Here is a 19,219-nt window from a genome sequence, read left to right as displayed (position 1 = left end):
TGCTAGAGAATAAAGATGTATATATATTCTTAAATCACTTATATCATGTGTGTGTGATGTAAATGTCCCCTAAGCCGTCTTCGTAAACTGTGGCTGGTCTCCTACTGGCATTGTAACACGTGGTCATACTCCACATAATCACCTATTTTTCAATTGTGTCAAAGCATGTTTTGTGGAACCCCTTTTTCTGATATCTTGTCTAGGGATAAGGATGTGCCGCAACAGCCAGAGAGGATGACTGTGGAGCTGGGGAAACAGGTTAATTCTTGCTGTCTGCTCAACATCCTGTGATTTTGGGCAAATCACGTAATCCCCCTGTGCTTACAAAAAATGAATGTGTGCTTGTGTAATGTAAAAGATGCTCCTGTAAAGCCCTGCAATACATTTGGGTCAAGTTCACGCTATATAAAACGGCAACAAATATATTACAAAATTGGGAGCACTCCAGTTTCCAGGTACCGCTCAAGACTTAAAGAGGAGCACAACCTAATGATGGCAGAAGCAAGACTATATACACACACTGACTGTCTCTGTGGAGAAAAACAGGCACATCCCTCACCTGTGTTTGGGAGTGTTTTTACTAATCTATCCTAAATATTGTATGTGAAAAATAAAGCACCAATGTCATGTTTTGTGCACATTTTTTCTTGGAGACTTTTCATTTGAACTTTATAATAAGCACAGTCACTACAAAAACTTCAGTTTACAAAACAATCATACTTTATTTAATATTATTTACCCTATACAACCTGGGCTTTGCAGGAGGGAACGGGCATCGATGACGCAGAGTACCAGCTTCCAGAACTTTGTCAGGTGGTGGTGACGGGGGGGGGGGGGTGGTGGTGACTTTGGGGGGGGATGCTCGACGTGTAAAAAGGTTTAGATGGGGGGGGGTCAGTCAATAAAAGTTTGACGACCTCTGCTGTAGGGATACAGTGCTCAATCAACAGTACCCTCACCAGAGGTATAGTTCACCCAGCTAGAGAGGGGACTTACCTATAGCATAGGCAGTGGGTTGCAGGCACCGCACACAGGTATGCATGCCATGTCAACTCATGACTTTTCTCTGCACCAAAAGATGCAGCCTGCAATGGCAGTGTGTGTGGGTTACGGTACAATATGTGTGTCTGTCACTGAGAGAAACTAAATGTGCCAATGTTTTGTAACTTTTGCTCATTTTGTGCTACAAGCATTGTGTTGAAATCTGCAAATTATGCAGCAGGTGGTGAATTATGTAGCGAATACGGTAAATCCACAATTCTGCCGAACATACAGAAGCACATCATTCTAATTACCCTGATTAGCAGAATGTATGTTCTTTGAACTTTTAGTGGAACAATTCTCTTTTTCTGACCATCTTCTTCAACATTCAGTATAAACTGAAATCTGGTACTAGAATACAAAAAAATAAGCTACTGTTCTGTTTCACTGAAAATAAACTGGCAGGTGTACTAAAACTAGGCAATACACTAATAAAATAGACCCGAGCTCAAATAACTGAGCGTGGCACTGGGGGGCCCTAATTAGCCATCTAACTGTAGACTTAGAACACAGGAGGAACAACATCTCCTAGTGTGCTCTCAAGCGTAGATCACACGTGTTTATTTTGGAAGTTTGTGGGGAACAACATATCGACAGAGCCTTAGGGTGCCCACAGACAAATGTGATAATATTGAAAAAATATGATACGAATGCTTGTCAAAACTAACAAGCTTCAGTTTCACGAAGGACTGAAATGTAAGAGACGATGGTGTCACAAAAGGCTTTCCTAGAAATTATATTTCCAGTCAACAAATAAATACAATGTATATGGAGGAGTCCCGCTGGGACCCCGCAAGGGGTTTTAAATATGGTCAAAGTGAAAAATATTCTGGATGCGATCATTCATTCAAATAATCAACCATTAATCAAAAACAACAGTTTAAAAAAAGTTTTTTAAAGAAATACCATGCGGCTTGAATAATACTTACATCCAACGACTTTGACACTTTAGTTAAAAAGCTTCTTGTTGAGCTGAAGGCTAAGGGGCATTCAATAAATTAAAAATAAAATCAATTAATTTTGTTACGGGGGGAGGAGCTACGCAAGCAACCAAGATGGCCGCATAAGCTCCCGGCTCCGTCGACCTCCGTCGCTGGCGGACTTATCCTGAACTTCATCCTGACCTCCCGCCAGACCTCCGTGTGTCTGAATCGTTGCTGAGCCCAGGGGGGCAATCCCGGAGTTTTTATCGCCTTTATTGACGAAGTTACACCGTCTTTCATTTTTGGGCCTACTCCAGTGTGTAAGCCGGGGCCTCGAGTAATGACCCAGACGGGTTTCAGTTGAACAACATCGGCAGCGGGTACCCGGCAGAGTCCGGTCTCATCGGAGTGGAACCTATTCTCTATCCTGGTGGTGGTCTTTGGTCCCTGGTAATACTGGACGAACGGCGACGAGACGTGGCTGCCGCGGTGGGTGGGGGGCCAGGTCCCGGGACCCTGCTGCAGCCCCTCGGGGTCCACGAGTGGGGCCCCCGCTCTCGGCAGCGGTGTAAAGATTGCCTAGCCTGTGAGTCGCCAGTCGCCTCCGTCCACTCCGCGCCTGTTGGTTTCCCCCGGAGTAGCCGGCCTCCGGGGGTGAAGATCTGCTTTGTTATCGTGCGGAGATGGATCGGACGATGTGTGGACCGACCCTGGGGACCGTAATGGCCGCCATCGGGGCTTTTCGCTTGCAAATGGAGGCTGCTCTCCACAATTTGACTGCAAGCCTCGAGACTGTTTGTTTAAGACCGGACTCCAGCCTTGTGTCAGACCTGCAACATGCGGTGACCCCCGCGAAGCTTGATCTACCTCAAGAGGAGAACCCCGAATATGATCAGAAACTGGTGCCAATTGAACCCGCACAATTACAGCGGTATGTTGTTGGAACCCCTGAACGACTGGCAAGATCGCCCGCACAGGACTCATTTCTTCCTTCTCTTACGGAGACCTCCACTACTATTTTTTGTATTGACTTTCGTGTATCTGATAGACTTTGAGACTTAACCTTTTTGACTCTTTCAGGCTATATTGATCTACTTTTTCCACAACGCTTTGGACTCTTTTGCTACTATATTGGTCCTACTGGATGGGGTTTGTGCAATGGATCGTAAGGGCCAGGGCTGAATTTGACTGTTTGTATTCGGTACAATGACTTTCTTTTGGCTCTGCTGGGTTGTATCTGTGGGAGTGTGGGCCAGATAGAATTCTGATTGTCTGGGTTTGGCGTGACTGCTATGTTCGAAAAGGGATTTGCTGCCTCTGTGGTGCCAGGGGCTGGGCGGGACGGTCTTTTCTCTGTCGGTGGCTCCCCTATTGGTTTGCTTATCAGTCTGTTATAACTCGCTTACTACCACGGTAGGGGATGTCTGCTTTTGGCGGGGGGGAGGGGAGTCCGGGAGCCCGTATCGTTTTGTAATGCATCTCCTCCTCCATCTTTTCCCTTCCTTGGGTTGTAGTTTAGGGGGCGACAGGCACGCTGCTAGTGGGGTTAGGTCGTAGCCATCCGCAGGGGTGCAGGGTTGCGTTTTTTTTTTAATTTTTCCTTTATTTTGTTCTATGACCTTTCTATTTCCCTTTTCCCTTCTTCACAAGAGATGTGGCATATTCTCCTGATCCTTTTGTTCCTCATATTCGGGTGTCGAATGTCCAATCTTCATATCCTGTATCCCTGGTGGGCGGGTTCTGATGGTTTGCTTATGGTTATCTGTTTTGTATTGTTTTGCCTCAGCTCTAAGATGGTATTGATATTTTTCAGATGCCTATAATTGTAGTGTATTTCCTCAATTCATTTGCCCATTCGCCGCTGCCATATGTTCCACCAAATGACACCCGATATAACACAAGAGTAAAAATTTACATAATCAATAAAAATATATTTAAAAAAATTAAAATTTAATTTTGTTACTATTTGTGAATGGTCCAAATCTCTTTCATTATAATGCTATTAGCCACATATGGGGTCCAGGAGGTACCGAGGCACAGTATTTTCTTTAGAAACATGAACCAGCACAAGAATTAGTTATGTCACCTTGATTGGGAAAAAAAGTGGAGTTATTTTAGGTGATCTTGTCTGCTTGTTTGATGGCGTTTAAATACACTAATGTGTGTATTGTAAAGAATATAATAGTGTTTTTTGAGCAAGGAAGCAGCTAGTACTTTCTATGATGGTGTTACAGCATTTCAATTTGAAGATAACTACCGTTACATTTTTTTTTTTTTAACATCTGATTCATCAGAATCCCCCACCCCGCCCATGTAGGCTTGCACAGGTGCTTTAGTGTGTGTAAATTCTTGGAAAGGCAGACAATGTATTTTACAGATGTGCAGATAGATTATCTGGGTAAAACTTCCGCAACTCCTTCTGGTTCCCACAGGAGGGCGGATGCGTTGTTTTGTTTCCCTGAAATTACTAAAGTATCAATGTCCAAATTGGTGACACTAACCTTGTGGCAATCAGTGAGTGAAGTTAGGGAACATTGCATTACACTATTTACCATTCGGGTAGTACAATATTCATTTAGTAGTTAACTTACCATGTTGCTTGAAAGCTATCGTGACCTGCAAAAAGAAAGAAATCTATAAATGGATGAAAAAAATCCATGATGAAAAATAATAACCGATACAAAACCACATGCTCTAATTATCTTGATAGCCACGGACACCCACTTAAATGCAGTCAACTTTTACCAGCAGAGCATTATAAGGAAGTCAATAAATCATACGTGCTTACATTTTTACTACTGCTTACCTAAACATAGAAAAGCATTTTAAAAAAAACAATTAATAAAACAGTTTATAAAATGCTGTATTTTTTATTTAATGCCAAATGCATGCACATAAACCCAATATCAGAATTTCGGCTAGAAACAGCACACAAGTTCAAGATGGTAATGCTCTGATCGAATGTTTTCTCATACTAAAATCTGTGGTGTGATGCAGTAGGTGGAGATTTCTGATCACTCAGACCAACGCTTGGTATTGACCATGTCCTCACTTTAACGGTCTAGAAAGAGAACTGATAATGTGGATCCTAGATGATGACTTTGTTAAATATATGCATAACGGGCGGCATTTAAGCTTGGTGAAAGAATAACCGATGAAAAGGATGTGCCCGAGTCATGCTTCCTGTGTGCTTTGCATACATATGATAAGTAGAGAGTGTTGTTGCTCGCTACATGCATCTTGCACGGCATCTCTGCTCAGCACCCATTCCCTAATTGAAATCTTCGCTTTTTGTTTGGCTCTTTGATGAAGAGTGAGTGTAGGTGTATGTGTGTATATTAAAGTCGAAATAGGACTACCTCCCATGATTCTGCTCTTTTGGTAATAGAAAGAAGACTTCATTACCTCTTCCACTGAGCACGCAAAATGGCCGCAACCAACTATGTCAGAAAAAAAGGGCTACCATTCTGAATCTCTCCTAAAATAGAAAAAAAGACTACTATATATATATATATATATATATATATATATATATATATATATATATATATATACACATACTCTTACAGATCCTCACTACCACTGATTCCAAACAGCCCTCTAGGACTGCCCTACCTGTCATACAAAGTCACCTCCACCTCACCCTGGGCAGCTTCTCTCTCAACCCTCACCCTACCCCTATTAGGGCTGCTTCCCTCCCTACTTGTTCTCCCCTCCTCTTCTCTTTACCACATTAAACGGTCCTCTCTAATAGCACACTCAGCCCAGACTTCCTAGACTGCCTCTCATCTGGCCTGCCTCCCTGTCTTCAGTGACACCCACACTATGGAGTGCTCCGGCAAATGCACCTACTCCATCACATACCCTCCGCGCCTCTCAAAAAAAGCAGCCAAGGACTTTAAACACAACTTATTAAAGTCTCTTCCGGAAACCCCTATCTCTGACCCTTACTTCTCAATGAACAATGGTCTCATTAAGAACGACGACATATTCTACACTAAAAGAAGAGGTCAATGGAGAAAAGCCTTTCTCGCTCTCTTTAAGATCTCTAACATGAAAAAAACAGCGCACAGATTCGCCTTATCTATACTCCCCTCCCTATTCTTCAACGCTGCTGCCACAGTGAATATCTATCATATTGTTATCATCCTAATCCAATCCAACAACCACGATCTCAACACGATTGATCACATTTATCCACTCATTAAAGAGAAAGTCACTCTAACACGCCCCTCCTCCCCGTCCTTGATCGCTGATATCTGCAACTCACATCCAGATCCCGAAATCAATTTGATCTCCCAGACCCCTTCCCCCCCCAACAACACTTTCAGACCTAGTCTGCAACCCACCCAACAACCCTCTCCTCCTCACAACCCTCTCACTCAATCACAGTATCAATTCTCCCACTTTCCCTCCCCACCTGGCACACTCACCACCTCCATCCCACCCCTCCTCTGCTCTCAGTACCCTGCCTACTCATCAGCCCCGCCAACTCCACACTAGATCTAACCTTCCCTCCTCACCATACACTTTCTCCCCCTCCTACTCTCTTTACCTCCACCTTATCTACCACCCCCTCCCATCTGCTTATCTCCCCCTCTAATTCCCCTCTGGATCCCAGTAAGGACACCACCCAATACACTCTCCCCGCTCCTCATATATCTCCCCTCATATCTCCCCTCCAATTACAGCTCTTCCCTCTGGCCCCTCAGCCCCACCCTTATCACCACTGCTCTAGACACTTCTGTATCCACAGAAACCTCCTCAGAGTCTACTCCCCCTGTCCACCCTTCCAATATTGAAACTATCTCGCCTGGCTTCAAACTTGACCAGACCCCCACTCTGGACATTCCATCATCCATAGAAGCCACTACTCAGTCCATTCCATCTGTCCTCCCTTCTAATAATGAAACTATCAAGCCTGATTCCAAACTTGACTTGATATTATCTTCCCTTCAGCAAGTCAAATTGGATATCCGAACCCTTCACAACCTTATCTTACAACAAACAAAGTCCACATGCAATAAATATGAACACAATCCGTCTCCTTCCCATAAGATCTATACTCGCATCCATCGTCTTCCCGCAATCTCCCAAGCTCACAGCTCTCCACGTTGGAGCACAATCCCATTCCCTAACGCCACTTCCCGCCCTATCAGGGGGATCAAACCCTCTATCTGAATCAGATCTAGGGGCCCTCCTCCGCTCTTACGAGCATCCTCACCATCCTCAGAGCACGGGACTTTTAATCTGTCCAGTTAGCCCGCCTTCAGCCCCCAGAATACCCACCATTCTGCTCAACACTCATAGAGCCTCCAGACTCAATCCCAGAGGCATTGTAGAAAATAACCTCACTAGAATCCCCATCACTGCTGAACTCACCACTATCATCTCCCATCCTCAGATAAGCTGTATCTCCTAAACTGTAGATCCGCCTCCAGACATGCAGCAGATATAGCTGACCTACTTATCACCAACAAACCTGACATTATGATCCTAACAGAAAACTGGCTAAAGGAAACTTCTACTCCCATCATGGACATCTTGCTACCCCCTAACTATAACATAACCAGACTCGACAGAGCTAACAAGCTGGGCGGTGGGATAGCTTGCATACACCAGATCGGCCTAACAGCGACCAATGCCAATGCCCCTGCCATACCATCATGCGAATACCTATGCTTAAACATCGCCAATAACAACAAACAAATCTGCTCTCTTCACGCCTTCTACCATCCTCCGGGAGATAACCTCACTTTCATAGAACACTTCATGGACAGTCTAATTCAAATGACAACCAACAATCTAAGCAAATTTTCTTAGGGGATTTCAACCTTCACTGGAACGACCACAACGACCCAGGGGTAAACCGCCTCAAAGCCTTCCTCACAGACCTCAATCTCACCCAACTATGTAAAATCCCAACACACGACAAGGGTGCAACTCTCGACCTAATAATATCCAAAGCGGAATCTACCCAGCTCCACTCGATACTCCCATGCGACTAGTCTGACCATCATATCATTACTTTCCAAATCTCGGAAACCATTACTCGATTCCCTACTCAACCCCTGAGAACCAAAATCTGGAAGAGAAAACTTAACAACGTAGGATCTGACCTCACAGCCCTAGATAACTCAAACCCTCTTAGTCCTCCGGAAGACCTAGCTGATGTTCAGGAGCGGACAAATCACTACTTTCACTCCATTAACAACCTCCTAGACAAAATTGCCCCATTGCAACTAAATAGAACCTCCTCTAAAGATTCACAACCATGGTACGATGGGAGGCTAAATGATGACAGACGCTCTCTTAGAATAATCGAACGACGCTGGAGAGCTACACCCTCAACTGACCTGCTCAAACTTCTCAGGACCTCCAGGAACACTTACTTTAGAAAAATCTGAAAATCTAAAACAGATTTCTTCAAGTCTCAACTTGACCTAGCTAAGAACCGCCCCAAAAAATCTTATCAAAACCCAAACCAAGAGCCTGCCTAAGGTCCTTAACACCAACCCTCTCGCTACTCCCACTTGTGATGAATTTGCCTCCTTCTTCAATTCTAAGACTGAATCCATTAAATCAGATCTACTCAATGACCTTATATCCATCTCGGGCCTGAAAGAGAGCCCATCACTGTCCCTTGTTGCTGCCCCAGCTATTGATCTCCCTCCTTTTTAAACTAAAACACAACGCATCTTGGTCCCACTTCAACATTTACAGTGAAGATACCATACTAAAAACGCTAAACGCGTTGAATCCATCCAATCACTTCTCTGACCCGCTTCCGGCAAACTACATAAAAGACTTCACTCCTCTCCTACTACCCCTCTAAACCAAGATCATTAATACTTCCCTTCAGCAAGGTTCCATTCCAGACACCCTGAAAATGGGGCAGGTCTCGCCTATTCTTAAGAAACCCACAGCGGACCCTAATAACTATCGCCCGATCTCCAACATCCCTATGTTAGATAAACTCCTGGGAAAATGTGTTAACATTCAACTGAACATTGATCGTTTCAACCTGCTGAACCAATTTCCATCTGGTTTCAGAGCTGGTCACAGCACAGAGTCAACCATGACACATGTATTAGATGACACTTGTCTGCTAATCCTCCTCGAACTGTCATCAGCATTTGACACCGTCAAACACGACAACCTGCTGAATCTCTTGAAACACAGAATGGGTTTATCTGGAAGTGTTTTTAACTGGTTCGCCTCTTTCCTCCAAAACAGATCCCAAAGATTCAAGGTCAACCAATCCCTGTCCTTCCCCTCGCCTGTCACGTTGGGAGTTCCTCAAGGCTCCTCCCTCTCTCCCACCCTTTTCAACCTTTTCATGGAACCCCTCACCGATCTTCTCAGCCTTTCCAACATACAATTCCACATGTATGCTGACGATACCCAAATCTACATCAAAATTCACTCTCTGGAAGACATCAAATCACTCAATTCCACTCTACAAAAAACCCAAATCTGGCTGGCCGAAAACCGCTTGAAACTCAACTCCCTCAAAACAGAATTCCTTGTAATCGCCCCCCCTAACAAAACTCAAACTATCACAGATTGGTTGAAGCATCTAACAGCTCTCAATGGACAACCGCTCATAGTCGACTTAGCAAAATCTCTTGGGGTAACGCTGGACAATAACCTCAAAATGCTGAAACACATCATTGCCTCAACTAAGGGAGCCAACTTCCACCTAAAGACCCTACGAAATCTGAAACCTTATCTGCCCGCCTTTGATTTCAAACAAGCTGTTAAAGCCTTAGTTATCCCTCGCTTGGAATACGGAGCAGTAACCTTATGCGGACAAGAGCCACGATCAACTCAGCTGCGAGACTCATTACAGGCTCTAAGAGAAACGCCCACATTTCCCCAGACCTGAGAACCCTCAACTGGCTACCGTTTGAAGCAAGAATTAATTTAAAAATTGATTGTGTGACTCATAAGGCGCTCTACCACAACACCCCACAATACCTAGCTCAGAAACTGGTGCTCTCAGCGGGCAGCAGAGCTTTCGGGAGTGCCAAGACTCTTCTCATACAACCTCAGCGATTTGCCAAGAAAAAAAACTTACAACCGGTCCTTCTCCGGTATGGCTCAAAGGATTTGGAACGCTCTACCCAGTGAAACTAGAATGAACCCTTCCCCGGCTTCCTTCAAAAGAGAAGTAAAAGCTATCCTCATGGCTCAATCCACGTGAACTCTCTGTTCTATTCGCCGTACTTTATTACTTGCATTTCCTCACTTATATTCTTTCTTCGATTATATCTTTGCCATTTTGCACTAGCTTTGCACCGCATTGTCTTGTTCTAGATGTATCTTGTACTTAATTATTGCATGACTCATTATATCGTTATATATTTCTACCTGTCATGTAAAGCGCTCTGATACTCGAAAGAGTCTGATTCGCGCTATATAAAACCTTCAAATAAATAATACTACGTACACAAATAAAGCTTTTCCTGTGTGCATGTCCCTTCTGGGCATGCATAGAAGTTATAAGCATCCTGTAGGATGTCTGCACTGGGAACAAGCCCTTTTAAGTCTGCCTATAGACCACTTTAGCTGAATCGATGACCTCATGCAATCAATACTTCAAACAAGTACAATAAGTAGCAGTACGGAGATAGAGAGCTATAGAAAGGGTAGGGGCTTTAGTTTTCATGATTTACCACTATTTGGATGCATTATTCATCAAGGCCATTTCGAGGAAGGGTCCATTGTTCCATTTGTATCTAGGATGGGATGATGGAGCATCAAGTAGTCTTTTTGTTAGACTGCAGATGTGATATTGAGGGAGTGGCGGGTGTGTCCAAGAGGACGCATGTGTAGCGGTTCATTCACAGAGCTACGCCGCACCGATCTGTGAATGTGACTGTTGCGTCGTGCTCCAGACCCTCATATTGTTGAATCCTGGCGGGGGAGGTACCAGACATGTGAAACTTGTACCCGCTGCTGCACGGGGGTTGTAACAGGCTGCTAATCCACTAAGTGAAGACTGGCGGCCCAGTTGCAGTCAGAAGCAACATGGAGGCTGCTCCGGTGCCCACCTTCCAAGAGCCTACCCAGACCAATAGACCTGCGTGGCGCTGTATAGGCACCCCCTTACGCCTGCCGCATCAGCGGGATGGATTGCTCAGCAAGCAAGCGAGAATGGGCTCACTCCTCCACGCTGGTGATTTTGGAGCTGGTGCAGGGCCTCCGCGAAGGCTGTGCCGACTGACTCAGGAGCAGCTCCTCCCTCAACTCAAACTAAACATCGGAGCGGCATACAAAGCAGCATCAACGTCAGCCAGGCAAGTCGGGATATCTGTGGCTGGGACTATACCGCAAATTAACTGTGGCATATGATTAGTCTGGGCCCTGGGGGATAACTGGTGGCAATGTTAACCTACCAATGGATTCTAATGAAAGTGCCCTATTCTACCAATCACAGGGAGCAGACTAGTGCATATAAGCTGGGCTATTGGCAAGCCCTGGAGATCCCAACAGGTTCCTCTACATCAGGCTGAAGTACGTTGGGCGATGCAGCTGTGAATAACATTCCTCAACCGCTGCAGGTGTGTTAAAGCTCCCCTGGGCTGCACCAGGCGATATCTACTTTCTGTGGACACTATACCTGTGCAAATACATAGCGGCCAGAATCAGATCCACACGCAGTCAGCACGGTGGTCAACTCAGACTGGGGAGCCCTACTCACTATGACAATGGTCCGAGACCTATTATTTTAAACGTGGAAAAATCACAATTAAGTGATTTTTCCACGTTTAAAATAATAGGTCTCGGACCATTGTCTTTTTATATTAATACGTTACCCAGGTCCAGTACCGCTTTGGGTTACCCCATTTCTTTAATGGACTACTCACTATGACGACTCATGGCACTGGAGGTCCCCATATGTACCTGGCGGCACTGGGTTTGATTCCATTGGCACCCCTTCGCTCTTTCCGGGGGCCCCAGTGGCGCTGCATCTGCCTGGAGTGTCCCCCTTATCGTTAGGCAATACATACAGCTTGGCAAGGCGCTGAGTGGCTGTCCACACGACCCTCAAAGATACTGTCACCCAGACCCCTGCCATAAAACCTGACCATCATAAAGAAGCCTCACCCTCAGCGCCTAATTCAGCGAAAGTAGCCGCCGAGACAATCAGGAGGAGGTGCACCAGTTACATGGGCTTTCTGGAAGATCTTTTTGCACTTTGAGAGATGACATTGCAGTCCTCAAAAACTACAGGGCCGCAGCAGTCAAAGACATCAAAGGGTATTTCGGAGAGTTGGTCCAAAGGGTGAATACTCTGGAACAGATCGGTGACTTGCAAGAGGAAGAACTTGACGACCATCGACGTGAGCTGTTAGAACTACGCAATAAAAATATTGAACTGCAGTACCAGTGGGAAGAACTTGAAAATAGATCACGGTGCTCTAATATTAGAATCAAAGGGGTCCCACTCGAGGCAGATGATGAGAAACTAGAAGACTATGTCAACAGTCTTTTTCGCCATGTGGCACTAGATCGTCTGGAACAAGGCATTGTATAAGACGGCACCCATACGGCTGGCAGGCCTGCTATGTCAACAGGCATGCCACAGGACATTTTGATCTGCCTTCACCATTATTGCCAGAAAGGGGCCATTGTGTCAGTGTTCGAGACCAGGGCGCAATCACCTTTGAAGGGACTAAAGTATGGCTCTATCAGGATCTTTCCCCTACAACTCTGCAATGCCGATGAACTCTCCAACCTATTACTGAATTCCCCATAGGGAAAAAGGCATCAGATACAAGTTGGGATACCCCATTAGACTCATCTTTGTTGGGAACAAGGCTCACAGTGTCCGTAACCTAGAGGAAGCTTGGTCTTTTCTCTACTTGGAAGTGACGCCGGAAGAAGAGAACACTAAGCCCACCACAAGGCCCCAGCCACGTACTTCCACTGGGATGAGACGCTCCTCTTGACCCACGAAAAAACATCTTAGATTGACACAAACACCACCTTGGACTACGCAGAATGTGACTAGGATTTTTTTTAAAGTTTTGGGTTGACAGGTTTTGCTGGGCTCTGGCCAAGCCCAAATACTGCTGCTAACCACATCCCCAGAATTATTACTATTCAAACCGAAATATCTTGCTCTTTACATGTTGCATTTTGGAGCATTAACTGTCCCAAGCAATAGATCCACGACACTGTTTTAATCACCGAAATATGCAGTTTGTTTACAGTGATTAAAAATGCCAAAACTACCGTATTAATCAACACTTCATAAAAACAAGCTATTTGCGAAAAGCAAGCTGCGTTTGTTCATGCTTATATAACTTCTATGAAACATCAGAGTACAGTGAGAAGTCTCCAAACTCTAATGTAATTCTGTAAAAGTAAGTGCTTTCCAATCACTTTCCGTAAGAATCCCAGCCTCAACAGCTGCCATGGGCAGCATAGGTCAAAATATTCTTAAGAGAAGACAACTTTATTGAGTGTAAGTGCTTGCAACTACAACTAGGAGTAAAGAGGTTCGATATTTCTCAAAGGCGATGGGTATCTTACACTGCCTATTGGTTGGACGTTGGTCACTTATTCACTGTACACATGGAAATATTGTTTGCCTTGTTAGGTCATATAGACATCCAGGTCGAATGCATTACTAAACTGGTCAAGACCAGTCTGCCAATTCCTCCCAGAAATAAATTAATACTACCACCTATAGAGGCTAACAATCTGACTGAAGTCAGAACAACAATAAAACATTGCAGTTCCAAAAGCATTCATGGTGCTCCGAAACTACAGCCGACCACTGAAATTCAGTCTGCTCACCCAACCGGTGCTGTGGACTTTCGGCACACCTTGCCAATGAACCACCCTTCCAAGTGCCTTAGCAGCAGCCCATTGGCAGTCTTGCAACAACGCACACAAGCAACTCCAAGACACCCTACACAGAGTCAAATGGCAACACGTCCAAGGCACATTCTGCTGATAGATGGGCTCTCCTGAAGACTACCTTTGATGGTTAAACATCACAAACATGACTTTGGCAACCCTCCTTCCCTAAATCATAGTCTAATCTCTTGGACGAAGAGCATTAATCATCAAAAGCTTCAGCAAGATGGACCATCATGCTTACTCTTAAAGGCTTGTCATGTACGCTTCTGATCGCGTCTGTATACGTTTCCGCGCACTGACTTACCGTCAAGTTAAACTATGAACACTAGCAATGACGTCCATCTGCAGCCAGCATCGGCTGTCCAGGTGTTCACATCTATCACAGTGGGGGTTTTCATTGGGAAGAACGCAGTGACTGCCAGGACACATCACTGGGCAACTCACTCTCCAAAAAGAGTTATCCCCTAAACTTGCCCACACCCATCACTCCTCCACGGTGCCCGGCTAATAAAAGGGAGCAGGGTGAGCGTGACATTACTTGAGTTCAATACTATATACATAAAGTATGTTACTAGCGCAGCATGGCTGGCACCACAGAACACGACAATCGTCTAAAGGAGCTGAATGTAGTGTTTCAGCAAAGAAAAAGGCAATGATGACATCCAGCGATATGGGAACAGATAGAGGCTTTACATTTCAGGCTGGTACAAAGGCGGAGCAATTTGCTATAAGGATCCTTAAAGAGTGCACAGTCACGATCCCTTCCTCGTATTACCGCATGGGCCCTTAAGCCAGTCACAACATAGCCAGTCACTCCGAAAACCCAATAACTCCCGCAGAAAAAGAAATGTTGTATCAAGCACAAAACTCACCGTGGTTCCTGAGATACTCTAATCCTGAGATACTCTGATGACAGAGTCCAACCGGCCAAAACCACACCGGTAACACACAGGAACTCAGACACAAAAAATCATGGCCGTCGCCAGCGCATGCGTACACAAGCTCGAATACACGGAGAATTGGCTGGGAAAGCGAAAGCAAAAACGCAAGAAAGAGGACAAAGGTAGAAACAAAAGAAAGACTCGAAGGCAGCACTTTCAATAAAGCGGTATTTCGGAGGCCATCTTAGACTAATGACAATTTAATTCATTGAACACGTTGAACAAACATGGTTTTTTTTTGCAAGAAAAATATAAACTATTTAGGACAATAATACCAATAATTTAAAAAAGTAAAATATGTTATAAGATAGCAAACATACATAGAACCATATTAAGTAAAAAGGTTGGTGATGATCAAGCAGTTTCACAAGAAATGGTGTCCCACACAGGGAGTACGGCGAAACCGTGACACAGCAATCGTAAAGAGGGCCACACGGATTTAGACCTTACCCTACCGAACCCAGCATCATCATCTTCTATGGTTTCAATGTATTGAACGATATGACAGTTGGCCGTAGAAACAGACCAACGCAGCGAAACAAACAGATGTTTTGAGATCTTTTTTTTCATGGTTATCGAGAATGCAGGATTGGGTAATTCTGTTTGTTTCACCTGATGACCGTTTTCATATATTTTGGAAAAAAATAATCTACAATACAACATGTGCGCCCTCTACTGGTTTGTTGACAATACTGTTATGCGAAGAATTGACTCAGCCTTCTCCAGACGCCACATAAGCACTGTGAGACATTGCCACTTTGGGTCAGTATTCTGAGTTTGGTGGTCGCACCACCACAGGACCGCTGCAACCGCCAGGGATCCGTGATCCAGCATCAGTGTTGCAGCGGTCAGAGGCCACAGTATGCTGGCAGTGCTGATGCAGCACAGCCGAGCATATTACAAGTTGCCTCACTGCGACTCTATCCATGACAGTGAGCCCGCCATGGAAAGGGTGGCAACGAGGCAACCCAGGGGGCCCTCTCGCCTCTGTGCAGGGAGTTGCATGCATTATGTGCTTCCCCCCGCATGTTTGCACCCCCCAATTCCTGAAGAGGAGGAACACACAATATGGTGGATTTCTCCCTTTGCAAGAACGTGCTGCGGTGCTCCCACAGCGCTGCCTTTCCATGGCAATCCTTTAAGCCAGTGGTTCCCAAACTGTGCGCCGCGGCACCCCGGTGCGCCGTCATGAGCAGCCAGGGGCGCCGCGCTCACGTTGGGAAAATGAAGTTTATTGCAGCTGCAGCGCAAAATACTTGCTTCCTGCATAATCCGAGAAAATTCTAAATTTGCAAACATTCGTGACAAGAATTTTCAATTCTATTAAGGACTAGGAGGCTAGGATTATGCTTTGTCTCATTTCTTTATTCGAAATGCCCAGCAGCCATAAAAACAAGTAAAATACTACAAAACCCATGAACACTTGGGCCATAACCATAGAGTCTACAGTATATAAGGTGGTGTAGATAGTCCCACTTCCTCTTGCTTTGGTGATAAACCGTTCAAGTAAAATCCGAAAGTTAACAGGAATCAATCAAGGAAGACATCCCAACAGCAGGAGAATGAAGAAAGGTCCAGGGATGGAACCGCAGAGGAAACACAGGAATCCCAAATCCTCAAAGAAGAAGGCAGGAAACCCCAGGCTTCAATGAAGGGACATCACTTGGGATCAGATCCTGAAAAAGACAGAAAGCCATAAAAGACATTCAGCGTAAACAGAAGTATATAACATAAGGGTGGGGAAAGAGAAACAAGTCATATTGAACATTAGAGCATGAAGATAATCATGAATTCCAAACAGTTACAATAATGCATGTAAATAACGGGTGGGATAATCCTCACCTCCTAGTCCTTAATAGAATTGAAAATTCTTGTCACGAATGTTTGCAAATTTTGAATTCTATTTCAGGACAGGAGGCTCCGATTATGCTTGTTTAAAGCTGATCCACCACAACAGAAGCAACATTCTCAATAGGCTTATAATAAAAGGTCTTGAAAACAGAGTCAGAGGACCAATCAGCGGCCTTCATGATATCAAAAAGTGTAACACCCATAGAGAAAGCTTTAGAAGCCATCGCCCCTCGAGCAGAGTGCGCCCCAAAAATAGACACATCAATGCCCGCCTCTGCCAAGAGCCAACGTACCCATCGAGCTAATGTAGCCGGGATAACGGGGCGAAAAGGCTTCTGCAAAGCGATCAACAGATGACCCTGCATGTCAGTACGTAAAGTAGAAGTACTTACTTCATAATCCTTGAGACATTGTACCACACACAGATTGGGATGAGTGAGAAAAGAAGGATAGGAAATGAACGCAGTATGGGTCTTGGTACGCCGAGAGAGGCGAAACGTGACACCTTCCGGAGTGAAGCTGCGCCGGCCAGATCTAAGGCACGGACGTCAGACACCCGTTTGCAAGAAACCAGACACAACAGCATAGTCAGTTTAGCAGATAGTTGTTTGCGAGAAAGCAAAGAATTGACCGGCCAGGCCTCCAAGAAACGCAAAACCACTGAAACTTCCCATAAAGAAACATACTTAGGACGTGGAGGATTAGCCAAGCATATACCCTTCAGCAATTTAGCCACCAAGGGATGTTCACCCACCGGCTTGCCGTCTATGTGGGGATGACCTGCAGAAATAGCAGAACAGAAATTATTGATAGTACCATACGCCAAACCGGAGGAGGCAAGAGAGGCCAGAAAATTAACCATTACAGAGACATCTGCTGAAGATGGATCAACTTGTCGTTGAAGACACCAAGCACTCCACCGCTTCCAAGATCCTCTTTAGCGCTTGTGAGTGCCCGGAGCCCAGGCGTCACTGAGGAATTTGGAAGCGTCAGCCGAAAGGCCCGGGACCGACCAGCATTCCCCGAAATCCGCCATGCCAGGAGATGGAGGGAGCCTGACAGAATGAGGGGATGCAGACTCTGAAGTGGATCGAGAAGGAGATTCCACTTCTGGGGAAGAAGGAACAGGAGTGCACAAGCCATTTCCAAAAGAATGGGGAACCACGCTTGAGCCCTCCACAGAGGGGCAATCAAGATCAACTCTGTCTGATACCGTTTCGCGTATGCCAGAACTCTGGGGATCATCAGAAACGGAGGAAAGGCATAACACAGAGCCATCGGCCACGATTGGAGAAAAGCATCCGTGGCCAGGGCATTGGGATCCGGTCTCCAACTGTAAAACAGTGGGAGTTGGGAATTGAGGCGAGAGGCAAACAGGTCTATCTGACACTGCCCCCACGTCTGAAGAAGTCGACGGAACACACAGGGATGGAGCCTCCAATCGCTGAAGTCCCTCAGGTACCTCGAATTCCAATCCGGCACAAGATTGCTGCGGCCAGGGAGATACTCTGCAATAACCGTGATCTTTCGTTGCAGACAATAATGCCAAAGATCCTTGGCAATCTCCGCTAGCAACCGCGACCGAGTCCCGCCCAACTTGTTGATGTAACGAACCACTGACACATCGTCCATGCGGAGAAGAACACAGCAGTTTGACCGAAGGGGAGAGAGGCATCGAATCGCAAAGGAGCCCGCCAGAAGCTCCAGACAGTTGATATGAAGGGAGAGTTCGAGGGGAGACCAGTGACCCCCCGTCGAAATCGGACCGCAACGGGCCCCCCAGCCCCAACGACTGGCATCCGATTCTATCACCACTTCCGGAGTGGCACCGAACAGGGCTCGACCATTCCAAGCCTCCATATGATCCAGCCACCACTGCATCTCCGACCTCGCCTTCTCCGAGAGAGGAATCTGATCGGAATACCTGAGGCCGTTCTGGAGATGACGGATCTTTAGACGCTGCAGCGCCCTGTAATGCAGCGGGGCCGGGAAGATCACCTGTAGGGAAGAGGCCAAGAGACCGACTACTCGTGCCAACGATCTCAACGACACAGTCGGTTTCGAAATAATGGAAGTCAACTCCCGTTTGATATAGCAAATCTTTTGACTGGGCAAAAGAAGTTGACATGAAAGAGAATTGACCGTGAATCCCAGAAAGTCTATGACTTGAGTCGGGGTCAACACAGACTTCTGTGTGTTCACCAAGAAACCGAGGGATTGCAAGAGGTCTATAGTCCAGTCCAGATGAGACATGAGCTTGAGAGGACAATCCGCTAACAGGAGGATGTCGTCCAAGTAAATGATCAACCGCACACCTCGACTCCGAAGAGATTCCAGGACCGGCCTCAACAACTTCGTAAAGCACCAAGGTGCTGAAGAGAGGCCGAACGGGAGAACCTGATACTCGTACCAGGGCCCCTGCCAATGGAACTGGAGAAAACGACGATGGGGACGGAAGATGGGAATGGAGAGATACGCGTCCTTGAGATCCAGACGCACCATCCAATCCTTCTCGCGAAGGAGATCTCTCAACAGATGGATACCTTCCATCTTGAAGTGCCTGTAGACCACTCCCCCGTTGAACTC

The 19,219-nt window shown here is 45.7% G+C and overlaps 1 protein-coding gene across 2 annotated transcripts in view; it reads right to left on the bottom strand.

The window, feature by feature from the left end:
• Positions 1 to 14,862, bottom strand: part of PSMA4 (proteasome 20S subunit alpha 4) — a 162,434-nt gene extending 147,572 nt beyond the window's left edge. Inside the window, exons 1-2 of one of the 2 annotated variants that reach the window (XM_078669740.1) lie at positions 14,714 to 14,862; positions 4,556 to 4,580 (exon numbers count right to left, since the gene is read on the bottom strand). In XM_078669740.1, coding sequence (XP_078525866.1) covers positions 4,556 to 4,558 — 3 coding nt within the window. In that variant the 5' untranslated portion in view covers positions 4,559 to 4,580; positions 14,714 to 14,862. Of the gene's footprint in view, positions 1 to 4,555; positions 4,599 to 14,713 lie in introns of both variants that reach the window. The other variant, XM_078669746.1, reaches the window with a different exon arrangement.
• Positions 14,863 to 19,219: the final 4,357 nt, after the last annotated feature.

The sequence above is a fragment of the Lissotriton helveticus genome, chromosome 1_2 (assembly GCF_964261635.1).
Source record: "Lissotriton helveticus chromosome 1_2, aLisHel1.1, whole genome shotgun sequence".
Classification (NCBI taxonomy): Eukaryota; Metazoa; Chordata; class Amphibia; order Caudata; family Salamandridae; genus Lissotriton; species Lissotriton helveticus.
The sequence above is the reverse complement of the archived record's forward strand: the minus strand, read 5'-3'. Positions and strand labels throughout refer to the sequence as shown.